The 25,431-nt window shown below is 52.9% G+C and overlaps 2 protein-coding genes across 3 annotated transcripts in view; one reads left to right on the top strand and one right to left on the bottom strand.

Moving 5' to 3' along the window:
- RCC1L (RCC1 like) overlaps positions 1–14,816 on the top strand; it is a 30,786-nt gene extending 15,970 nt beyond the window's left edge. Inside the window, exons 7-12 of one of the 2 annotated variants that reach the window (XM_079793454.1) lie at positions 235–416; positions 5,509–5,596; positions 6,457–6,630; positions 8,975–9,060; positions 13,828–13,923; positions 14,041–14,816. In XM_079793454.1, the coding sequence (XP_079649580.1) occupies positions 235–416; positions 5,509–5,596; positions 6,457–6,630; positions 8,975–9,060; positions 13,828–13,905 (608 nt within the window). In that variant the 3' untranslated portion in view covers positions 13,906–13,923; positions 14,041–14,816. Of the gene's footprint in view, positions 1–234; positions 417–5,508; positions 5,597–6,456; positions 6,631–8,974; positions 9,061–13,827 lie in introns of both variants that reach the window. The other variant, XM_079793453.1, reaches the window with a different exon arrangement.
- A 148-nt stretch (positions 14,817–14,964) lies between these two features.
- The window catches only part of CASTOR2 (cytosolic arginine sensor for mTORC1 subunit 2), a 57,611-nt gene continuing 47,144 nt past the window's right edge, over positions 14,965–25,431 (bottom strand). The window contains exon 9 of the mRNA XM_079793475.1: positions 14,965–25,388. Within this exon, the coding sequence (XP_079649601.1) occupies positions 25,323–25,388 (66 nt within the window). The 3' untranslated portion in view covers positions 14,965–25,322. The remainder of the gene's footprint in view (positions 25,389–25,431) is intronic.

Raw genomic sequence — 25,431 nt, 5'->3', positions numbered from 1 at the left:
TTGAGAACTTTTCTAACTTGAATTGGACCTAGAAAAGTCCAGGAGTTTTCATATGATCTAGTTACAATGATGCCTTTTACTGCCTCTGAGAGAACATGGAGACGGAAGTTGCCTGGCATGCAGAGGAACAGATTAGGATTTTTGATATTTGTAAAGTGCGCAAATATGTTTGGCATAAAGTAAGTCTGTATAAGTTGTAATAGAATAACTCAGAAGTATTTTCTATTGTGTTAGGTCTGGGTCACTACAATATCACCAGTGTACCCACCAAGCTGGGTGGAGACCTTACAGGAGTGAATGTGGTCCAGGTTGCCACCTACGGTGATTGTTGCCTGGCTGTGTCGGCTGATGGAGACCTCTTTGGTTGGGGCAACTCTGAGTACCGGCAGCTGGCCTCTGTCACGGACTCCACACAGGTATAAGGTCACTTATAGCATGGTGCTGGGAGGTTTGTAAATATAGTGTGCTAAGGACATTTCTAAGAGGTTCTTCACCAAAGGGTGATGTATAAAGTGCTAGAATGTTAAGACCTGACCTGTTGTAAGACTGCCTCTTCAAGGCTCTAAGTTCTTTTTAAAAAAAATACCTCTGTATATAAAAAACCAGTGACCGTAATGCTGTAATGACTGAACTACCGGTTGCTATGATGCCCTCTGGGGCCAGCAAACCTGCCCGATCAGGGGGTGGGGCCGGCCAGCCAACCTTCCGTGGCCCCTCCCCCCGGCCGGCCCTGCACCAGATGGGCCCCCACCACCCCCGATTGGCCCTCAGCCCCTCCCCCCAGCCAGACCCACCCTCTATTGGCCCCCCCCCCACTCCAATTAGGGGCAGGGCCGGCCAGCCAACCACCCATGGCCCCTCCCCCTGGCTGCTGGCCCCCGATCAGCCCCCCCACACCAATCGGGGGTGGAGCTGGCCGCCAACCTCCCATGGTCCCTCCCCTGGCCACTGACCCCTGATTGGCTCCCCCCACCCCATTCAGGGGCGGGGCCATCTGGTCCACTGCCCACAGCCCCTCCCCACGGCCAGCCCCACCCCCAATTGGCCTCCCCACCCCAATCGGGGGTGGGGCCCGCTGGCCAATCACCCGCGGCCCCTCCCCCCCATTGGCCCAGCCAACCAACCTCCCACTGTCTCCTCCTCCCCACAGGCCTAGTTCCGATCCGATCCAAATTTGTGCACTGGGCCTCTAGTATACTAGTATTTATATTGATCTCAGAGGGAGGGAGAGAGAGAAACATCAATGACAAGAGAGAATCATTGTTCAGCTGCCTCCTGCATGCCCCCTATTGAGGATTGAGCCCACAACCAGGGCAGGTGCCCTGACTGGGAATCGAACTGTGACCTCCTGGTTCATAGGTTGACACTCAACCAGTGAGCCACACCAGCCGGGTAAGGTTCCAAGTTCTTGACAATTTCATTGGAGCCCAGAAAGAAAAGTGCAAAAGTCATTTTTTTTTATCAATACTTTGATGAGATAGTCCTGGTTTAGGGCAGTATTTTAGGCATGCCCGGATAACGAGGCTATTTACCTAAGTTCCTACGCTGTCACACTGTTGTTGCTTTTTGTTGCTGTGTAACATATGCCCCAAAGCACACAGATCATGTGCATGCAGCTTGATTAAGACACCTGTGCAGCTCCACCTAGGTCAAGTAGAATACTAGCAGCTTTTCAGAAGCCATGCCTGCAGCCTCTCCTCACCACTAGCCTGTCCTCACTGAAGCAAGCCACCATGATTACTATACAGTAGAATTTTAAATGTTTTATTAAGGAAAAATTCAAATTTAAACAAAAAGTAGAGCTCATTGCATAATTAATCTTTATATACCCATTACCCATGTCCAACAATTGCCAACTAATGGCCCATTTAAAAAATTGAGATATAATTCACAATTTTTAAATATATAATTTAGTGGTTTTTAGTATAGTCACAAGGATGTCCAACCATCACCACTATCTAATTCCAGACATTTTCATTAACCTCAACTACCCCTTCAACACCCTCCCAAAAAAACCCATACTCCCTAATGGGCAATTTTGTTGCATCTGTAATTCCATCTACTCTATCCTGGATTATTTTGAAGGAAATTCTAGGTGTCATATTTCTTTTATAGAAGTTTCAGTATGTATCTCTAAAAGATAAGGACTATTTAAAAAACATACTACATTCTTTATCAAACTTTTGACAAATACAGAAGTTTGTGTTTCTTTTTTTCTTCAGGAGGGGTTTTAAATATATGTTAATGATAATCTTGCACAAAGGAAAACTAAGATCAGCTAATAGATGAAAAAATGCATTCTCTGTGGTCTGGCTCAGTGGCTAGAAGTGGTTGCAGATTTGGCTCTGAGTTTCCTAGTAGCCAAAGCAAAGAGAAAACGGTCATTGAAATGATTCATTGTTTCTGTAAAATAAATAGCAAATAAAGTGTTCAGGAGAAGTACTGCTCTTCCTAATGCCCAGGCCTGAGAAAATGTCTCCCCTGGCCTTCCTGTGGGGGACAGGTCCAGTGTCCTGTCATGGTTACGTATTGCTGCATAACACATGACCCCGAAACTTAGTGGCTTAAAACAACACACACTTATTATCTCACAGTTTCTGTGGGTCAGGAATCTTGGGGTGGCTTAGCTGGGTCTTCTGGTTCTGAGTCTTTCAAAAGCTGCAGTCATCTTAGGGTTCATCTGGGGAAGGCTCTGCTTTCAAGACCACACTGGGGTTGCTGGCAAGATGCAGGTCCTTGTGGACTATTGGACTGGGGCCTCACTTCCTTGCTGGCAGTGAGCCAGCTCATAGTTGTTGGCCAAGCCTCCCATGTTCCCTGCCACGTAGGCTTTTCCATGTAGTAACTCACAACATGGCGTCTGGCTTCATCAGAGTGAGCAAATGAGAAGGCAAGAGCGAGTGCCAGTGAGACAGAAGCCAGTGTTTTATCACTTAATCTTAGCAGTGACCTTCCCTCACTAATGCTGGTTTTCTGCTCATTAGAAGCAAGTCAGGCCCTAGCCAGTTTGGCTCAGCAGATAGAACGTCGGCCTGTGGACTAAAGGGTCCCAGGTTTGATTCTGGTCAGGGCACATGCCTGGGTTGCAGGCTCGGTCCCCAGTAGGGGGCGTGCAGGAGGCAGGCGATCAGTGATTCTCTCTCATCATTGATGTTTCTATCTCTCTCTTCCTCTTCTTTCCTCTCTGAAAAAAAAAAAAGAAGTCAGTAGGTCCAGCCCCCACACAGGGCAGGGATTACACATGGGTGTGAACAGGAGGGGACGGATTATTAGGGGTCACCTTAGAAGTAGCCCATCACAACCAAGAGTCTTTACTGTGGTCTAAGCCTCATCCTGTCAGTGACAACAGGGGTATGTTTCCGATGGCTCTTCGAGAGCATTTCTCAGTACTTGCTGAGGGCCTTGTGCCAGAGCACAGTGAGGTAAAGCAGCTCTCTGAGAGCCAAGCACAGAGGCCCAGCCCCCTCCCTGACAGCCCCACTTTATCTAGGCATACGTTTTCTGGATTGGTAAGCCCCTTTATTCCTCTGGAGTCAACTTAGGGACTGTTACCTTTCAGCTATTTCCGTTTGAAAGTGAATCCATGAAGATTCGTGGCTGTCACTGAAACACTTATAATCTATCTTTCCAAAGTTATTTCTCAGTAGAGGCGCCAAGACCAAATCCTGCTGGAAGGCTAAGCTGGCCACATTTCACTCTCCAAACCCCTGACCCTCCCATCTCTCACTCTCAGCAGATCTTGCCTCCTGTTTAATAGAGAAAACAGATGCTATTGGATGAGAATGCCCTCAGTTTCCTGCTATGGCTCATATACATGTACCTGTGTCTGTACCCACCCGGGACCCATTCCTTTTCCAGCGGTGGAGGAGGTGTATCTCTTCCTGCTGAAGCTGCTTCTTCTCTCTCTGCCCTGGATCCCATCGCCTTCCACCTTTTCAGGAGCCATCCTCTATCTGCTGGGCCTTCTTTCCCAAAACTTGAACCTGTCCTTCTCTGCTGGTGCCTCCATCACTCTTTTCACCTGACTCGTATGTCTTCCATCTTAAAGCCCTAGGTGGCTCCTCCATCTCCTTCCATTCTCTCTACCCTTACCCCTTTGCTTTACCTCCTGCTTCTCAGGAGCTACATTGACTTACTGTTTCCTCATTGTCAGTCCATTCCACTTGGTTTCCACCCTTATGAGTTTGCTGGGTGGCTCTTGATAGGGATACCAATGACATCCATGTTGCTAAGAATAATAATAAAGAATCTAGAGAACATTTCCACTCTGTATCTTTCTTGACCTCTCAGCAGCATTTGACATTGACAATGACATCTTTGTGAAAACCATTTTTCCTTTTGCCCTATCGCTAGACTCTTCTAGTGCTCTCTCAACTTTCTCGGTGTCCCTTCCTGGTCTCATTTAAAAAAAAAAAAATATATATATTTTTTTATTGACCAGAGAGGAAGGGAGAGGGAGAGAGATAGATCATCAATGATGAGAGAGAATCATTGATCAGCTGCCTCCTGCATACCCCACACTGGGGATCGAGCCCACAACTGGGGCATGTGCCCTGACCGAGAATTGAACAGACCTTGTAGTTCATAGGCCAACGCTCAACCACTGAGCCATGCCGACTAGGGCCTTCTTGGTCTCATTTACTGGATCTCTTCTTGTACCAGGCTTTTAAATGTTGAAGATCCTCATGGTGTGGATTTTGCTCTTCTTTTCTCCATATTCCCCCTTTAGAAGATCCTAGCCATACCCTTGGCTGCACTTACCATCTATATGCTTACACCTCAGAGTTCCAGACATCACTAAGCAGCACTTGACATTTCCACCTAGTCGTTCTAGACACTGCGAGTTCAATACATTCAAGAGTGAACTCATGCTCCTCCCCACGCTCTGGTCCTTTTCCTTTGTTACCTACGTCCATGATGTTCCTTCCCCTCTAGAAATTCCACAGCATCCTGCATGATCCAGCTGCCCTCTCCCCACCGGCATCTTATACTATGACCCCTTTTCCCTCGCCCGTTTCCCTGCTTTAGCCACTCTGACCTTGTTTAACCTCCCTGAATATGCCATGCTCACCTCATTCCCTTTACACATTCCATCTCCCCTGCTTGGAATGTCCTGTTCTTCTCCCCTCGCCTAGTTACCTCTACTCATCCTTCAGGTAGCAGGAGAAAAATGAAGCCTTCCTGACTGCTCCTCCCCCCAAACTAGGTCTGTCTCCCTCACGTTCATTCTCAGAGACCATGTACTTTCCTTCATTGCATTGAGCACAAATTAATTTTATGTTAATTTAGGCTGGCAGCTAAAGTAGGAGACTAGGAGAGGGACCAGGTCTCTTGTTCCCCCTCATTCCCAATACCCAGTTAGATAGTTAGCATATGTTCAATGTTTGGGAAGTACTTGTGGCATGAATAAATGAACTGGGACTTATATACTCTGTACACAAGACCAGATTATTTCCAAATTCTCGCTGGTTTGTCTTCCTAACAGTGTGGACCCTTCCTTTGATTTAGGTGAACGTCCCCCGGTGCTTACCCTTCTCAGGAGTGGGCAAGGTGAAGCAGGCTGCATGTGGTGGCACTGGCTGTGCTGTGTTAAATGGTGAGACCCTCTTGCAGAGTCACTGGGCAGCTATAGGTGGGTTGCATAGAGGAAGGTCAGTGTCTATTGGACTCGCAGGCAGCAGACCTTGGCCTGAGGAAGGGAATGTGGCTGGGGGCAGGTCTAGTTAGATTGAGTTCGGCTAACAGAGGGTGCGGTGACATTCTTGACAAAAGATAATAGCCGTGATATGTAAGTAGACCGCACAGAGCTTAGTAATTCTGTAGCAGACCTCTGAAATGGAGAGTGAACTTTCTCCCTGTCCCTTAGCCTGGGCCAGAGACTCCAGCTCTGCCTTCTCCAGAGAGGCTGCCAGGACAGGAAACAAAGGCAGAGAGGAGAACAGCCTTAGGGTTTAGAATGTAAACCCTAAACTTTAGATACTGAGATCCATGCCTCTCAGATTAAACATCTGGTACCACTGATGAGTATTAAACTTTTTATAACCAAAAAATCATTTCTAGAGTTTTAGGACTCTGCCCAAAAGTTGTTTAGTTACTTGGCTTGGTCTTCTGATCACTGTGAAACATTGAGCTGTTGTGAAAAACTGTCCTTCGAGGGCTCTCCGGTGTTCACATGGGGTTTCTGGGTGATTTATGGATGGGTCCTGTCCAGATTACCTTCAGGATGTGGGAAGTTTGTATTCTGAGATTGGTGAGCTGGATAGACATACTCCACAAACAAGAAAGAGTTTGAAAGAGGAGAAAAGAAACATTAAATATCTGTCACCATGTTCTTGCCAAGCAAGGAGGGAAAAATGCATGTGGATGTAATGCTTCTTGGTGGTGCAGTTTGAATTTCTAGTGAGTGAGGGCTGCTCTTGGTTTGACTTACTGACCGTTGTTTTTCCTGTAATGTAGGAGAAGGACGTGTTTTTGTCTGGGGCTATGGAATTCTTGGGAAAGGACCAAACCTAGTGGAAACTGCTCTTCCAGAAATGGTTCCACCCACTCTCTTCGGCTTAACGGAGTTCAACCCCGAAGTCCAGGTTTCCCGCATTCGATGTGGACTCAGCCACTTTGCTGCCCTTACCAGTAAGTGACCAAGCCATGCGGCCCCGGAGACCGACAGCTTCACTCTCAGGTTCAACCCCAGACTGTGGGCAGCTCTCGGTTTCCATCCATCCAGTGGCGCGGTACCCTTGTATGGATAATTAAAGAGAGCGGCCAATCCAGAAGTTGTTTGGCTTGGGGTTGTAAAATGTGTATCTTTTTTTCATCCTGGAGTTTTATCTTGGTTCATTTGGTTTGTGGTTAGGCTAATGTGAAAGTGAATTTCCTCAAGAGGATACCAGTTGGTGGTAGGAGAGGGGACCCTTGAGTGTGTTGGGGTGTGGGGGAAAACCAGCAGAGGTTTGGCAAATCCATGGTAGGTAATTAGGAAATGAATGTGTGGGACTTAATCCCACTGCCTGACCAAGCCCAAACCCCAATCTGACCCAGGAACGTGGGATGGCAAGGAGCAGACTTGTAAGACTGTCGGTGGTTTTGTGGAAGTAAATCTGCCCAATTTCTCCAAAGTGCTGGGGGAGAGAATGATCAAAGGGAAGGCTGAAATGGAGATGTTTGCAAAGGTTTGCCAAATGACACAGCCATAACATATCCAGTTACTCTGCAGACTTCTAGAATGTGTGCTTTTCTTGATTACATCTCCTGTTCCACCACAGTGACTGTTGGTTCAATTTGTTCCTCTTTAGTTGACTTGAATCATCAGACTGTATTAATTTAATTTCATTTTGTGATTCTCAAGCAAATTCACTATTTCCTTGTCTCATGGTAAGTAACTGTTGTTTTTTTTAAACATCTGGCTGGGACAGTCAGTTCGGGTCATTCTTGTTTGTGTGCTCTGGCCCCATGCTATGTGAGGACTGCTCCAGATGATCACCATTCAGAATTGTCGGAGCTCCAGGCTTTGGGGCTTCAGTGCGGACCATTATGCTAGTGGTCGGAGTCTTGCCCGACTGTGTGTATTAAAGCACCAGGTGGTAGCAGCGCTGATGGATGGAGGATCCCTCACTGCCACTCAGGCAGAGTCAGCCACTGCCATTTGCAAATGAACCTAGTTCCTGTGAGTTTTTTAAAGCTACTTCAACTTAGTAAATAAGAGTCACTGTGGACTAATTCTGGAGGTGTCAGTGATCTATTTTCCAGACTGTTCTAAGGCTTACACTGTGTGCAAAGCCACATACCTGGAAACCCACATGAAGTGACTGTTTTCTGTTTGGTGTCACCCGTGTGGCCATTTTGGGTCACACTGAAATGAAATCCCTATATAGCTTTCCCCCAAGTGCCAGTTACTGTCCCTCAGTAGAGAGAGCATCAGAGCTTGGGTTTCTCCCCTGACTGTATGCCCAGCGTTTGCATATGGCCAGCTGGGAGTTGGGATTGGTTGGTTTACCCTGAAGTCTAACAGTTTGGACCGGACTGAATTGTTCCGTTAAACACGTAAAATCTGAGGCTGGAGGACCAAGGGTGTTGGACAGACCAGAGGGGCTCTGACAGCTTGTAACGAAAGGATTCCTTATTTAATCAGCCCAGATTATTTTAGTCCTGGCTTTCCCATGCCTTTTCTACTTCTGCTTGCCAGATGTGGGGGAGCTAAATAGGGCCGCTGCGCCAAGGAGTGCCCAAAGCTGATGGGGATGGAAGTCAGCACTGAGGGCTGCTTGGGGGAGGCTGCCCTGCCATGTCTGGGTCCTTTCCTGGAGGTTGACATTCCCAGAGCCCAGGCCTAGATGCAGTCCCCTGGGCTCTCTCTATAACAGCCTCTCGGTCCTTTTCCTTCTTGGTACTGTTAGTGGGTAAGCGTGTGTGTATTGGTTTGATCATTTGTTTATCTCTAGCTATTCAACTAGTCCCATGAGGACAGGAACCAAGCATGTGTAGTCACTGTCCTGTCCCACCTGCTAGCACACAGACCTAGACCTGGCCCATAGAGATAGCCATTCACCATTGTCACTTGACTGAATACACCTGACATGCGGAAACCCAGACAAGGAATGGCAATCATCCTACTTTGAGGATGCTCGTATTTCAGGACTTGTGGAGGCAAGGTTTAGTCAGACATAGTTGTGGGTGAGGGGCCCCCTGGGGTGCGAGCTGAGTGGTCTGTGCAGGAGCCTCCTTGGCCCTCTGCTCCACGCACATACTCGTCTCCCACACGATGGACACTGTAAACCTGGGCTAGGACATGGTTTTGGTATGGGGCAGTATACTTTCCCTTCAAAAGGAAGCATTACTTGTCTGGTAGAAGTTGAAGTTTAACATTGGACTCTGTCTGTACCAGGTTCTGGAACGCCTGTTCTCATGACCCTTCCTCTTCTTGGAGACTTACCCTTGGCCTCGTCCCAACCAAGCCACCATTTTCCTTTCTTTGCAGACAAAGGAGAGCTGTTTGTTTGGGGCAAAAACATCCGAGGGTGCCTGGGAATTGGCCGCCTAGAAGACCAGTATTTCCCATGGAGGGTAAGACGGGGATGGGCTGGTTTGCAGGCAGGGCCAGAGGGCAGATTCACCTGATGTGGTAGCAGTGCCCCAGCACCTGGTCCCCAGGACTGCCTCCCCCGCTTCTGGGTCCTAGCTGCCCTCCTCCTGCTCTGTGGCATCAGGTGAGGCCGCTCAGGTGAGGATCCAGAGCCAGCGGCCAGCACCAACTTTTCTGGCTGTGGGCTCATTGCTCTTTGCTCTTTCCTGTGGCCTGTTGGGTGAGCAGTGGGAGGAAGGGCCTGTGTGGGTTCCGTCCCTTGGTGCTCTGTAAGAAGCCTCACCGGAGGCTGTCCTTGGGGATGAGGAGGGAAACAGAAGCACGCCTCAGAGGAGCAAGCTGCAGGCCGGGTGCACGGGGCTCCGATGCTGACAGGGAGAGGTTTGAAATGGGGAAGTTGGCATGCCAGGAGCTGTTTGCAGAGGCCTGTGCCGAGGAATGTTTACAGTGAATTTAAAAGAAAGCCGGATGTTTAATATTTAGAATGCCTTACCACAGGCACCAAAGTGAAAAAATAAAGGTTTTTCTTAGGGGGAGGATGCAATTAGACAAAAAGACCATTTCAAAATTAAAGGAGAAAAAGTTCTTTCTTCAGTTGTAGTTTATCTTAGTGTTGTTTACTAGGTTTTTTAAGTTCTAAAAAAAGCTATTTTTTTGAATACAGAACATATGTCCTTGTTCAAAGTGTATTATGAAAAATCAGTTTCCCATGTCTTATCCCAGAGGCAGCTACTAGAATTGGTATCTGATGTTCCCTCCAGAGACTGTCTCTGCCTATGGAAGTGCGTGTGTGTATGCGTGCATGCGCGAGCATGCTCATGTCTAAGTATTGAACAAGTTTGATTTTAGTAACGTGCTTTGAAATTGTGTAAAGTATCTTTTGAAAACACATGTAAAAATGCAAAAGAAATGAAGTCAGGCTTTGTCCAGAACGCACTGCAGAATGTTTTGTGGCTCTTGGTTATTTTAGGGGCTTGTTTCCACTGGCCCTCCCCTCGGCTGCTGCCTCTCCTGGTCCCTGTGAACTCGGCAGGCCCTGACTCCTTTATGAAAACAGTAGGTGCCATTTCTGAGAGAATAGGTCGGAACAGAGACTTTAACCTTGTTAGAAAAACTGGTTGTGGACCAGACTTGTCCCCGAGGTGGCTGGGGCTCCCTCGCTTGTTCCCTGAGCTAGGAAATGCCATCATGTGTGAGGAATGGAGAGGCAGTTGACGGACAGTGGGTGGGACCACAGGTAATGGAAATACCGATAATGTGATTTAAACATCCTACTTTTTTCCTTGGTAGTTCCTTACTGCCCTCTCTCGAACCCCACCCAAAGGCCTTCCTGCAGGGAAGCTTAGCAAACAGTAAAGCACCTCGGGTTTGGACGAATGACCGCTGAGACGAGGGGCTCCTCAGCTGCCTCCATTTCCTCCAGGTCAGAGTGCAGACGTAGGACAGCCATAAGCTGAGATGGAAATCTGATAGCATGTTCCTTATTGAAATGGCTGGGCCAGGCCTCGGGCCCTGCAGTGAGGCTGGAAGGAGCAGACTGCTGGGGCTGACACCACTTGCCACTCAGACCAGACACCCCTTCATTGACTCATCACCCATCAGACCTCCCTTGGGGAATGTCATTCTCTGCATCTGTACCATCAGCAAAGGGACACTGGCGGCTTTCTTGCCAAACTGTTGTCCTCCTCCTTGTACATTTGCTGAGCCCTGTTTGTGGATGGGTAAAGGAGAGAGCTTGAAGAATGGTGCCGAGATCCGATGGCCAGGCCTTTCCACTCTGTGCAAGCTTGAGGTACAAGGCTGAGGCTTGGGACAAAGGTGGTGGCAGGAACCAGGTTTTGGATCAACCAAGCTGGATTCCTTAAATATTCAATGTGTCTGTTGTTGGGTAGCTGGACCTTGCTCCTGTCTGTCCTGTTGTATTCACTTAGAAAAAAAAATTACAGGAGATTTTTAATCTTTAAAACACTGTATTTTGTTATTAATCTTCAGTGGGGGCTGTGTCACATCATTTAAAAAGTATTCCAAGAAAGAAAAAGAAAGAAAAAAAAAAAAAAGAAAGAAAAAGAAAGAGTAAAGTCTTATTTATAGCTCCTACAAGGCACTGACTAGTTGTTCTTGAACTCAGAACCTGGGCTTCTCTCAGTTTGTAGGCCCATGTAGTGACATCAGAGCCACCTGATTTAAACCTCTCCTTCCAAAGCTTTCCAGGTTGTTTTCCTGCTGCAGGCTGTGCTGCCCCCTCGCCATGACCCCTCTGGTCAGTACCAGGTTGGGAGCATAGGCTGGGAAACCCTCTGCCTGAAGGCCTCCTTCTCTATGGCCACCTCGGGGGAGGTGCACTGTGGCCGCTGGGCGCTCTGGGGCAGCGCCTCCTTGCCGGTCGAGCTCTTCCTTTCTCAGCCCGCTCGCCTATGCCAGGAAGGACATTTCAGAAGCAGCAAGTGGGGGGAGCAGCAGGTCTGCGGGGCCCGGCCACTGCCCAGGTCAGTGCTCTCAGCCTTCCCGTGTCTCACCTGCTGGGCGCTTGTTCCAGGAACGTGTCATTGTGGGGAGAGAGGTTCCTAAACTGTTTGCTCAAACTTTTCACTCACTCAGGCTAAGGGTGCTTTTGGTTTTTAGAACTGTTTCCATTTGCAATAATGTTGTGAGCGTAAATTGGTTTAGAATAGAAGCTCCTTTTAACCTTGACAAGGACAAAAATAAAAGATGGCTGAGGGCATTCTTCTTCTGGACTCGGTTCAGAGACAGACTGCGAGTGACTGCTTAATGGGGGCCCCCCCTGCGCCACAGAGAGGTGGGCCTCCGAGGCCAGGCCATAGTCCTGGTGAGTAAACCAAGGCAAGTGGTCTACTCTGCGTTGGGCACTAATGGCCCGAGCACTTGGGGAACAAGGACAGAGGTGCGTAAATGCAGCAGCTGGGCTGCAGGTTAGTGTGGAGAGGGGCACTTCCCCCGCCCACAGTGGTCAGTGAGATGTGCTCTAATGGCCTGGGGGTTGCTAAGAGTTCACCTGGGCCTGGTCACCACAGAGGCAGCATGCCTGGCCAGCCTGGAACGCTTTCTGCATCTACGAGCCTTTGCGATGAGCTGGGGCACGGCTTCTTGTTTGTTTAGTGATTTCTCTAATAGGCTTTGCCAAAGACGTTTGTTTAGGGAGGGAGAGGTGGGAAGCACAACTTGGTTACTAGCGTCCATTTGTTTGTGGCCAGGAGCCCTTAATGGACTTGTCTCCCCCGCCAAAGGCGCCAAGCTGCGGGGTCGGCACTGCTGCCTCTGGGCTTTTAGGCCAGGCCATCTGGAGTAGGCCTTTCCCTCTTACGCTCAGTGAACTCCACAGGCTGTTACAGATCCCCTTTCCAGCTGTCACACTGCCCACCCCGGCAGGATGGCAGGATCTGGTCAGAAAAGCAGCGTCGCATCGTAGCTGAGGGCTGAGGAGTAAGTGGTACAGGTGCACTGTCTTAAAACTTGCCATCTAAGAAAACAGTATACGTGGCGTTTGCTTCTCATGCACCAAGAACCTCTGGAAGGACAGTTACAAACCAGTCAAAAGTGGTTTCCATACCTGGGAAGGTTAGGGAATGAGGCAGATGATACTGGTAGTAAAAGGTACTTAATGTCTTTTTATTCTTTTTCATTGAATTTTATTTTATATTGTAGCCATGTGAATGTATTTCCTATTCAAAATAATAATAGAAAAGTGCCCCTTTTCTGGAGAACTGGGGTGGCCATGTGGGTATGGAAGTCCTTGATTAGTGGGCACACCCATTTCCAAGGCCAGGCTGTGAACAATGAGTCATTTTAAAGGCAAACAGGCAGGCCCTGGCCAGTGTAACTAAGTGGTTAGAGTGTCGGCCTGTGCACCGAAGGGTTGCAGGTTTGATTCCCGGTCAAGGGCACATACCTGGATTGCAGGTTCCATCCTGCACATGTGGGAGGCAGCCAATTGATGTCTCTCTCACATCAATGTTTCCCTCTCTCTCTCCCTCTCCCCCTCCCTCCCTTCTACTCTCTCTCTAAAACAAAATCAATAGAAAAAATATCCTTGGGTGAGGATTAACCAAAATAAATAAATAGAGGCAAACAGAAGCCTCCATATCCCAGGAGGCTGCTGTTACCTTGAGTTGGGCCTTCCTGTGATGAGTGTTGTCAGCGTGGACAGGCAGTGTCAGCAGGACTGCTGCCAGGCCTTGGGTACCTTCTAAGACACAGCATCCCTCCTCAAGGGTGACAGGACTCATTGAGGCTGGAGCTGGAGGCAAATGGGTAAGGACCCGGGGCCAGGGTAGTTCCCAAAGTGGATCTGAGAGCAGGAGAAAGGGTTTTTCCAGGCACTCTAGTGAGCCACGGTGGTGACCACTAGGAAAGGCTACTGAACACCTGGCCGGAGAACAAGTGTTGCCTCTGGCGGGGTCACACACACAGGGGACTAACCTCTGTGGGATGTCACTCAGGGTTCGCGCTTGTGCCCAGAGTGGCCTCCTGGGGGCTGGACAGTAACGCCCACTGCTGACCGGGTGGGGAGTTGGGATGGCCCTTTCCATGGTGATTGCATTTGCTCGGCCCAACAGACCTGCCAGGTAGGTTGTAGGTGTCCCCATTTATCACCCAGAGGAGGGAGCCAAGGCTCAGAGGCTAAGTCACCTACCAAGGGCCCGGGTCAGGCCCAACTGGGGCCACCTCCAAGCCTGTCTGTCTCCCAGTTGGCCATTTCCCCTCACCGTGTGCTGGCTCTTGTTTTTCAGGTGACAATGCCTGGGGAGCCCGTGGATGTGGCCTGTGGTGTGGATCACATGGTGACTCTGGCCAAGTCATTCATCTGAATTTTCCTGCTGACCCAGGTGAGCCTGCCCTGGCCTCAGAACCACTTGGATTGCTCAGCAGAGGCAGCCAGCGGGGTTCTGATGGGGCTCGGAGAGGACCAGAGCCCTCCATGAAGTGTGACATCTCTCCTAAAGCCCTTAGGAGGTGCAAACTGAAGTCCGGAGACGTGGTCCCTGCTCCGGTGAGACCTGCCAATGCAGCACATCCCGGCTGCCTTTATCGGGCTGGTGTGCAGGAAGATGGGCCCAGGGCTGTGCGGCCCAGCATGGAGAGGATCATTACAATGTCTTGGCTCTTTCCTGGGAGCACAGGATGGCCTCTGGTGTCATGTCTGGCCCAAGAAGCTGGTCTTAAGAAATCTTTGCTCATGATATGCATTTTGTCTGATCTTGAAAGGAGCCTGACAGAGCGCAGTGCTCAGGAGGCTTCTGCAGCCCCTGGAGCTCAGCAGAGCTCGTGGTGAGCGTGTGTGTGGGCACGGGGCAGCCCAGCCTGACTGAGGGAGCCGGGCTGGCTTTGGCCTGGGGTTTTCATTCAGGTCCCCCCGCCCAAAGTGGACCCTGAAAGCCAGCTTGCTGGTGGGACACATGCCGAAGTCCTTTGCTTGGATTGGGGTTCTCCCTGAAAATACAGTGGGCACCAGCTCGGCACCCCATGGGCTCCTGGCTGTCAGCAGCCTCCTAACCGTTCTCACGGCCTGGCTGGGAGAAGTGGAGAAGCCCCCGCGGGAAGAAGATCGAGGCCGGATTCTTGGGGCTGAGGGCTCCGAACATCCCGCCAAAGCTTGGCTGCAGTGCCAGTCTTGGAGAAGAGCGTCATTGTGGAAAACAAAAAATAACTGTCTTATTCTTTAAAAAATATTTTAAAAAGCTCTTTTGGAATAAAGTATTTTCTGCATTTTTATTCTTAAGAGCTGGAGAGGTCTTTTTATTTTACTTGATCATTTACCGAGATTAGCTTTCAAAAACAAGGTATTTGATAAAGAGGCTACTAGATGCCAGTGAAAAATATGGTAGAAGACAGTCCTATTTGAAAACTATTTTCTAAAAGTCTACTCCCACAGTTCAATTGGAAGTAAATAATGAAGTATAAAAATAACTGGTAATCCAGTTAAGTTATTGGTTATAGATAACTTGAATGACTTGGATATTTCAGCCTTTAGGTCAAAAGATTGGCTAGGACTAGATTTAGGAGTAGATGTCACAGGACAAGATCCCCTAAGCCAGTGGTCGCCAACTGATGGTCCGTGAGGTCCAAAAGGTTGGCGACCACTGCCCTCGGCCACTGCCACCACCATGCAAGTAGAAGTAGGATATAAGGGCAGGAATGCCTGGGTGCAATGGATTAAACGTTCTGTATGCGCCCTAAATAAAAGGGACTGTTAACGCTTGCGCGGCAGGAAGGCCAGAGGCCCAAGTGGTCCCATTTCCATTCGGATGGACCTCAGACAGTAATGGGATAGAATATGGGCTTGCCCTGTATCAGGAGGAAACCGCCTGGGGAAATGCTTCCTGTAAGATTCTTGCCCTGTTGTTCCTATCCAACAGAGGTAGAGCAAGGACCCCCAAAACCATCCGGCCCCCATCCTGCGATGTAAACTATACCTCCTACCTCTGGGGGAGGGAGCGGGGGGGGGGGGACAGAAAAAACAACTGGTAATCATGTCACAGACAGCTCGCTCTCACTGTCGCCTTGTGTCCCTTTCATTCAACAAGTACACACTGTGTGCCCCTGTGTGCCAGGGGCTGTTTATCACAGTCATGGTAGCAATTTCTGTAAGCAGGTCTCATGGAACTCACATTTTAGGGGGCAAAGTGGACAATAAACAAGCAGAATGCACGTTAGATGGTTGTGTGGGCTGTGGGGAAAAATAAAGCACAAGGAGATGGGTGATGTCAAGACAATTGCAGCTTAAAGTGGAATTGTCACTGAGCAGATTGCTGTGACCTGAGGCAGCAAGAAGCAGCCATGTAGTGTCTGGGGGAGCGGCCCCAGGACCCCTGACCTGGGCTCACTTCTTTGTGGGGCCAGTTCTTATGTTATTACAGCAAGGCTTTTCCATAAACTCGGAATAAAATTGAAAATGAGCTGTCATTTTCCTTCCTGAAGCTCCTGGCTGGGCCGAGTACCACATGCCCCGGCGGTGAAGAACGGTCCAGGCACCTGAAGGGGCCCAGCCTCTCCTGACCAGCAGGGGAGCGGCTCAGACCATTCTGAGGGCCCTTCTCACAACGGCTCATCAGAACTGACTGAGCACCTCCGTTTAACCGTGCAGTCTGCTGGGGGACATACCCTTTCAGATGGTCTTGGGGTTAGCACCCAGCACTGGTCCCCACGAGGCAGCCATCACCCCAGGACCGGTCCTGCCCTGCGATGAGACCCCAGGGGCTTACCCCTTCCCCAACCCCACTCATGCCTTTCTCCCAGGTGCATTCCCCAGCTGCTCGGACTCAGGTTGCCCCAATTAAGGAATCAACCAATGAATGCATAAATAAGTGGAACAAATTGATGTTTCTCTCCCTCTCTCTCAAATCAATGAATAAATTAGAAATCCCAGTCCTACTTGGTTTGGTTCAGTGGATAGAGCCCAAGGACTGAAGGGTCCTGGTTTCGATTCCGGTCAAGGGCACATACCTCAGTTGCAGTCTAAATCCCCAGGCCAAGTTGGGGCGTGTGAGGGAGGCAACCAATCAGTGTGTCTCTCACATCGATGTTTCTCTATCTCTCCCCCTCCCACACTCTCTCAAAATCAATGGAGCCCGGCCGGTGTGGCTCTCTGGTTGAGCATCAACCTACGAACCAGGAGGTCACACACAGTTCGATTCCTGATCAGGGCACATGCCTGTGTCGTGGGTTCAATCTTAGGGGGCGTGCAGGATGCAGCCAATCAGTGGTTGGCCTGTGCACCAAAGGGTCGTGGGTTTGATTACCAGTTAAGGGCACTTACCTGGGTTGCAGGTTTGATCCCTGGCCCAGTTGGGGTGCGTTCAAAAGGCAACCAATCTCTCCCTCTCGCCCTCACTCCTCCCTTTTACTCTAAAAATCAATGGGGGAGCGGGGTGGGAATCAATGGAGCTGGGGACCCAGATGAATCTGTGATGTCCAGGCCTGAGCTCCACAGTAGCCAGAGCTTCCTTGGGCTCGGGGGTGCACGGGTGCTCCAGCCCCATCTCCACTCCCATCTCCAGTGCTGCTTCTGTGGGGACTGGGGTCAGTGGGCTGAGGGCTCAGTGGCTGAGTGTCAACCTATGAACCAGGAGGTCACGGTTTGATTCCTGGTCAGGCATTGCGTGGGTTGTGGGCTCAAACCCCAATGCGGGGTGTGCAGGAGGCAGCCAATCAATGGTTCTCTCTCACTGATGTTTCTATCTCTCTTCCTCTCCTTTCCTCTCTGAAATCAATAAAAAAATACTTTAAAAAATATATCCTCGGGTGAGGATTAACAACAACAACATCATCCTGGCCTTTCACACAAGCCTTGCTATTGAACGTGGAGCAGCAGCAGCCGAGGTTAAACTTGAGCCGGAGACCATGTCTGGAGTACTAGCTGTGCTTTTCTCAGATCTTGGGCCACACGGAGGTGCATGCTCAGCAGTCAAGTTTAAAAGGATAAATCCAGACTGTTGTTACCTCCTCACACCAGGCGTTGATGTGTTGCTAGGGAGGCCAGCAGGTGGGCTGTAGCTGGTGGTGGGGAGGCTGCCCTGGGGGAGCAGAGAAACGTCTTGCTATCCCTCTGGGAGCTTAATGCAGCTGAGGTGCCAGGAGACCAGGGAACACAGGCCATGACCATCAGACAATGCCCGGATGGAGTCCACCTTGGAGCTGGAAACAAGTTCAGGTTCATGGCCTTAGGACGTCCCACAGCTGCAGCTGTCGACCTTCATTCCAGCGTGAGAATACTGCGGGTGACGCAGAGGCTTGAGGGGAATGTATCCGTACTCCTGGGCACCCACTGCACTCCAGGCCCTGCCAGTGCCGAGACGCAGTGGTGAGGAGGTGTCTGTTCCAGCTTGTGCGTCTGGGGCCTGGCTGCCTCTGGTCAACCTCCAAGTGAGGCCACCTGCCCAGGAGGGGGAGTTCATGACAGCTGTGGGCAGACTGTACCCTTCACCCCGGCTTCTCAACCCTGGCTGGACCAGGGGGGTCTCTGGGGAGGCTCTTTTTTTCTTTCTTTCTGATATACCACATTGGTTACTCACTCACCCGCTGATGAATATGTCGGCTGGTCCCACTTTTGTGTTCTTGTGAATAATGCCAAAACATTCATGTGTCAGTTTTATGTTGGCCCAGCTTCCTATTTTTTTGAACATTCCCACACAAGCATTTGTGTGAATGTTTTCAAATTTTCAACGAGTGGAATTGTTGAGGCATTCATTTAATTTCTAACTTTGACACTTTTATCATGTAAACCGTCACACACTGTAATCTTGAGTTCCAAGACACTGAGTATTTCTTTTCCTGAACCCAGCCAGTGTGGCTGTTCCCCACAGGCCGGCTAGGGGCTCCCTGCTGCTTCTCCAGGCCTCTCCCCATCAGACCCGCTGCGCCCGGGGCTCTCCGGTGTGCAGACACGGCTGCAGGTCCAGCAGACAGCTGCTGCTGGTGCAGCTCGGTGGAGCTCTTGGAAAAACACCTCAAAGGAGGTGCTCCACTACCAACCTTCGCAAGGCAAGGACCTCCGTGTTCTTCATCTCACTCCTCCTCCGTGCTGCGCTTCACCGTGTTTACAGGAACCTTCTTTAACTGCAGAGAGCGGTCAAATAACACATTTCTTTCTTGGCCGTCCTCCATGCTGTGCATCCACACCTGCTGTATTTTCTACCACATTCCTTTTTCCAAAAAACTGAGATGTAAGTAGCGTAACATAAACCATTTTATGTTTCTGGTCTGCAGATACCCCTCTGGAGCCATGACATCCACGGGGACTCTTCATTGCCCCCATACTCTCCAACCAGCTGCAAAGGCCTCCCTTACCGCCTCTTCCTAACATTCACTGACACTCAGGCAGTGCCAGGCCTGGGCCCGGAGCTGGGGACCCAGATGAGTCTGATGTCCCGGCCTGAGCTCCACAGTAGCCAGAGCTTCCCTGGGCTCAGGGTGGTGCACGGGCGCTCCAGCCCCATCTCCACTCCCATCTCCAGTGCGGCTGCTCCTGTGGGGGAGGCGGGTGGGGACTGGGGTCGGTGGGCTGAGGGCAGGCAGAGTCCTGCCCTGCTCACACCTGCGCTCCATGGAAAACATCAGAGAGGACAGGGTGAAGGGGGTCCAAGTCCCAGGACCTGCTGGTCTCAGGCCTCCTGCCAACAGGGCAAGAGCCAAACGTCAGCGCACCTGTGGGGGGGATGCTGATCCTCCCCATCACCAGCAGGGCCCTGACCTGCCCTGACCCCCAGGCCCACCTCTGCCAGAGGCTTGGGGACGAATGGTGGGTGTTGCAGCCAGTCTCCGAGATGGCCCATGATCTTGGCCTCTTGGTTTTCACATCTTTGTGTGGTCTCCTCCTGTGTCAAATCAGCGGGGTGAGGAGCGTGTGATGGTGCGTGGGTTCTGAGGCTAGGGGAGATACATTGGCCTTGGCCCTTGAATCCTGTGCTCCGAGGGAAGCCAGGCACCACACGGTGAGGACACTGGAGCAGTCCCACGGGGAGACGCGTGGAGTGGATGGGAGGCCTCCTGCCAACCCAGCCGTGTGAAGGAACCGCGTTGGAAGGGATCCTCCCTCCCAGCCAAACCTTCAGGCTGCGGCCTCGCGCGGGGCTGAGCCGGACTGCCCAACGCTCCCGAATTCCCACCCACAGAAACCATGGCATACAAACAACCATTTCAAGCATTACGTGTGGGGCAACTTACTCCGCAGCACCGGTAACTAATACACCCTCTCGCTCTCGGGCCGTTCCCGCTCCCATTCTGGGTGTTGGACTGGAAGCTTTCCTGCTCCCCCTGCAGCCCCAGCCCTGCGCTCCCCAGACCGCGGTATGGAGAAAGGGGAGATGAGTAGTGGCCCTGGATCCGAACAAAGACAGCTGTCAGCCGACATCATTGTTTTCTCCATTTTAATTAACACTTTACAAAGTACAAAATATACTGTCTTTTTGGGGAACATTAGGTACGTTTTTCTCTCCGTCATACAGTACATGAATCTCCAGGGTTCTTTTTTCTTCAACAAAGTCAGCGTGAGGGGCCTTGGTGTAGGGCTGCCCACTTCTCCCCTCACCCAGGGCCAGGGCCAGGGCCAGAGGCAGGTGCCGCTGCTACTGCTGGTGGCCTGGGCATGCCCGTGAGGGCTAGGTTCCCCAAGGTGAGGCCCCGGGCAGGCGGAGGCCCCTCAGAGCCCCACTGTGCATCCAGCATCCACGCACCCCACCTCAGGATAACGGAAATGATTTTGGCATAGAGTAACAAGAGGGCTTGTCCACTGCCCCCACCCCCGTTTGGGAGCCAACCCTGCTCAGTTCTTCCTGGACCACTTTCTAAATATAAATAGGTAAACTGAGGCAATGGACAGAAAACGCAATGAGCTTGGTCTCTGAATTTGGCCTGTTTTTCACCTTTCCGCCCCCCTGACCCCTGGTCTCCAACGTTGCTGGCTGCCCTTCCCGGAGGAGCCCAGCAGGCGCGGGCCCAGCACCCACCGCTCTCCCTGTGAGACTGACCTCAGGACTCGATGCTTCTGAGGCGGCGGCTCGGCGGGCCCAGGCTTTCAGGCTGGCTGTGCGGACAGAGTCCCTGCAGGGGGCACCTCTGCCCCGACCACAGGGCAGGGCTAACAAAACCAAGTGGCCTGGGCAGCCTTCCGGGTCTGCCTCCCTCCACCCCCTCCGCAGGTGGCCACCGGTTAGAACGCTACCAAGGCCTCAGAACACCGAGGGAGGCGGTCCTTCAGCTCACATTCGAACTCCGCACACGTGCTCTTACACACACTAATGTGTACGACACAGCACATACGCACACATCATGTGGAAGTGCACACGTGTGGCTGTGCACAGACCAGTGTCCTGACTCTCACAGCCTCCCATCCCCTTGAACGGAGAGCCACACACTCCCTCACCACGGGTGCCCACGGGTGCCACAGGCCGGGCCACCCCGGTGCCCGGAGCCCCAAGGACAAGCAGCTCCCTTAGCCAACAGCCCCGCCTTCACCTTCCCAACACAGCGGGCTCCACAGGAGGGTGCGAACGTGAAATTGAAGGCCACAGCCCACCCCGTCTTCCCTCCACGACCTGTGCAAACGGTATGACAGACAGTTAAGGGTGTCCTTTGGCTGCCTCTAATTTGAAAATGAAAAACAAAACAAAAAAACTAACCAAACCTGGGACGAGCTCTGAGACCCAGCTGTACCAGGGCTCAACTCTCCGTGCGACAACCCTGGGCCACTCCTCCCAAGCCGGCCTCCCGCTGGCGTCTCGGTTGGCTCCCCTCCCGGCGGCCTCTGAACGGAGGGCTCCTGCCTGCTACAGGCCTAGCCCCTCCTTGGCACGGCAGCTGGGACGCCTGAAAAGCCAGTCTTCCCATCCTCTTGCCCTGAGCTCCTCTCCAGCTGACCACCAACTCCATGGCTCCCCAGCCCAGACTTACAGCGGCACAGATACATTGGGGGTGTTTTCTTCCTACCCCCAACCCAGTGTTCACTCAGGAAGTGGCATCAACAATTCCTCAGGGCTGGCGTGCTCTGCCGTCAACAGGGAGAGAGATCCCCAACGTCGCTTCTCTTAGCCGGGGCTGCCAAGGGCCCCTGTCCCACATCCGGATCCAGAGGCTCAGAAAGGCGGCCAGGAGGGACCGGGGGTGGGCAGGCAGGCTTATTACCGATTATCAGGCAGATGGTACCCTTGGCTTGGACACCGGCCTGGCCCCTCCCAGCTCTGACTGCCAGGGCATTCTGTCACCTCAGAGGGACAAGCCCCCTCAGACTACACTGGGCCCCGAGGCCGTGCTGCCGGAGCCTGGTGGGCAGCTCTGGGTCACCAGGCTCCTTCCCTGCCCACCAGGGGCCTGGAGGTGGGAGGAGGGGGAGAATGCTGGTGCTGGGGGGCTCTCGACCCCCTGAATCTTGGGGAGGGGAGGTCTGCATGCCTCTCCAGCTTGGGTGTGTGCCCTGAGCGGAGGGCAGTGGCCCGGATGGCACCTCCTGCAGGGCTGAGACTCCCGGGGAGGAAGGAGGTGCCCAGCTGGCACTGCCCGACTTTGCTGGGTCAGGACTGGGGGCTGAGGGGGCAGGAGTTGCCCAGGAACCAGGGGAGCCCGGGCTGAGGATGGAGCAGAGGCAGGCTTTCACAGCTGTGGACAAGGGAGGAGGAGTGGTCATGGTGCCCCCTCCCTCCCTCCCTCTCCTCACTGTTGCGTATGGTGGGGGTGGGGTGGGGTGGGCAAGGGGAGAGGGTGGCATTTAGACAGTTGGAGCTTTCCTTTCCAGGGAGTGGCACCGCAGCAAAGACACAGGGCCTGCCTGCTCCCCCCGAGACAGCTTTGCCCACAAGCCCAGCTTCCCTCCCTGCTGCATGCCCACCAGCCAGAGCCAAGAAACCCTCAGGGCCACCTCTACGGCAGGCCTGGGCACATGCCCCCTCCACGGAGAGCCTGGGAGGGGGCGAGCAGCTGGCCACTGGGGGAAAAAAGGTCACTCCCACACCCCAATGCTGTGCACACCAAACCATAGACCCTGCTAACCACAGGCGCACAGATCCGAGGACCCGCCTGCCCGGCCTCCAGACCCGAGGACCCGCCTGCCCGGCCCCCCGCCTCTTCACACAGCAGGACCGGACTGGGAAACAAAGGGCGGGTTTCCGGGTGGAAGGTGCCCCATCCCCTCCCTGGACACACATGCAGGGCACACACAGGGCCTTGCTCAGTTGGGCAGGGCCAGCCCAGGAGGAGACCTGGGAAGGAACCCGAGGCTTCTATCTAAGCTGCAGGTGAGATCAACCAGGTGAGCCGTCAGCATGAACGGAGCCATGTGAGGGGGTCAGGCCTGGGCGGAGACTCGGGGTGACCGTCCAGCAGGCGGGGCGAGCTGGGAAGGGGGCTGTTCTGTTCAGCGCCTCCCCTCTGAGCTCTACCATCTTGAAATTCAAGGGTGTCCAGGGTCTTGGCCATGGAGATGGGAGTTCAGGAAGGGGCTGAACCCAGCTTTCAAGAAAGAAGGGGGAGAAACCCACGATGCCCCCTCTGGGGCTCAGCCCCTGGGCTGCTGGTTTTGTTTTTCTGTCAAGTCAGGGCTGAGGCAGCGGCCGGCTTCTCGCAAAGTCGTATTGCCTATATACTTGAATTAAAAATACACGGTGGCTCAAACGTGCCTGTGTGCACGGCAGACACGGCGGGCGGAGGCCCTCACACGCACACACACGCACACGCACACACACGCGCACACACACAGTGGGGTCTGCGTCCACGTACCGCACACACACGCATGTGCGTGCCCACACAGTATATATTAACATATATATTGCTCAAGTATATATGCTATTTACAGTATATATCTATATCAACATAAAACACAGGTATTTATACGTGTGTACAATAGATACGCCCTAGGGGCCTGGGGAGCACGCATTTCTGGGGTCACGGGGCCAACACACTTGCTCGGGAAGGAGAAAAAGGTCAAGTGACGTGGTTAGGGGGACGGACAGGAGGGGGCGGGGAGCGGTGCGCCTCAGAAAACCAAGGCCTTCCAACAACAGAAAGGGGACTCGGGGCTTCAAGTGCCGCCCAGCCACTGGGCCACCCCCGTTTGGAACCAGCAAACAAGTTACACGTTTTGGTTGTTATGGAGTTTTGTGCAAAATGAATTAACTTAAGAGAAAAAGGTGGGTTCCTACTCAGTGCATGAGCCCCGAGATCGGCCAGGATCCAGCTGCACAGCTACTGCACCGGGGCCTCAGGGCACGAAGGACCCCACAGCTCAGAGGAAGGGGTGGGGCTCACGCAGCCCCTCACCAGACCAAGGGAACGGCCCTCCTCCTCCGAGACAGCGCGAGTCAGCGGATGCCCAAGGAAGAGCACCAGCAGGGCAGGGCCCCAGCGGGCCCTTCGCACGCAGAAAGCACCCCCGGTAGAGAGGAGGCCGGGGCTCACCCCATTCTGCCTGCGAAGCCTCCAGGGGGACACGCCTGCCTCAGCTGCCTGCCACCTGGCTGTCCACCTCCCTGTGGCCCTCGGGTCCCGACACTCAGAACCACAGCTGCCTGGGTACCTGTCATTGGGCCCGGCGGGGCAGCCCGGCGGGGTGCCCGGGGCCCATCTAGTAACAGACCTCTGCTCCCGGGTCCTGCTCCCGGGAGGGCCAGGGCCCAGCTCTCATGCCTGTCCCTGGAGCCACGGGGCACCAGCCAAGTGACGCTGGGCCTCTGGGCCCCAGGCAGCTCAGTGGGCCCTGTCTCTAGCAACGGCTGCCAACCTCAGCCTGGGCACAAATACATTAAATACGAAACTAAAACGAAGTACGTTTTCTCTATTAAGGCTCAGTTAAGCTGCCTCCCAGATCAAGTACTCATGAATGCCAGGCCCAGAACCGAGGGGCGGGCAGGCAGGCGAGTTGGGGGCAGAGGCCTTCGATGTCCCCCAAAGCGAGGCAAGGGAGGAGACAGGACAACATGGGAGCCCGTGCTGGTCTAGTCAACTGTTGGGGCGGAGGGGGTGACCTAAGGAACCCCAGGCCCAGAATGCTGGGAAGCCGAGGCTCCGCCTCCTGAGTAGGGTCCAGGGAAAGCGGAGGGGACAGGAGCTCACACCCTAGGCTGGTGGGTCTCCCAGGCACCGCCTCCCAGGAGTCAGTGCTTGTGGGGGGGTAGGGTCTGGACAGGCCCCCTTGGCAGTCTTGCTGGGAGTCGGGGCACAAGCCCTGTGGTTGGCAGGCGAGGCTCTGGGTGGCGCGGGTCTTGCCCAGCTCGGGGCCGCACCCGAGCTCTGCCGGAGCCTCACCTGCATGTGTCGCCAGGGCCGCCCACTGGCCTCCACTCCGGGAACCAGCCCTGAGCTGATGGAACCAGAGACCAGCAACCACAGTATCCAGCTTGCCCCCTCACCGGGGCCTCCCCAGGCTCCATGAACTCAGTCCTGCTCAGCCTGCTCCCCAAGATAACATGCGAATTGGTACCCCAGTGTCTTGTAGGAGGCGCCAGCTTACGTCAGTGTCTGCCCCTGGCCGTGGGCGAGGCCGGGTGAGGAGGCGGGTCAGCTCATCAGCTCCCTGGGCCTCGGACATCATTTTCTGGAGTGGGGGTGGGGGGAGCACGGGGGGTTCTCTGGAGGCTCTGGGAAGGGAGGACATGGGGAGGCCCAGGCCTGGCGAAGTCAGCAGTTGGGGGTGCGCCTCTAAGGCCCCTTCTTTGGGGGACCTGGGGCAGATTTTCCAGTCCGTTGAGAAATACTGCAAGCAGAATCGTCGGGCAGGGGCGGGAGGAGGAGTGAGACCCTTCTAATGCTTCTCTGCTTGGCTGACTTTCAGGGCGCTGATGACGCCGTTAATGTTTTCTTCTGGGACCTGCATGGGCAGGAGGCAGCAAACCCGTGAGCCCCTGGGGCCG

Source organism: Cnephaeus nilssonii, assembly GCF_951640355.1.
Source record: "Cnephaeus nilssonii genome assembly, chromosome: 2".
Lineage (NCBI taxonomy): Eukaryota > Metazoa > Chordata > Mammalia > Chiroptera > Vespertilionidae > Cnephaeus > Cnephaeus nilssonii.
Note: the sequence above shows the minus strand (reverse complement) of the source record. Positions and strands in the feature narration are given on the sequence as shown.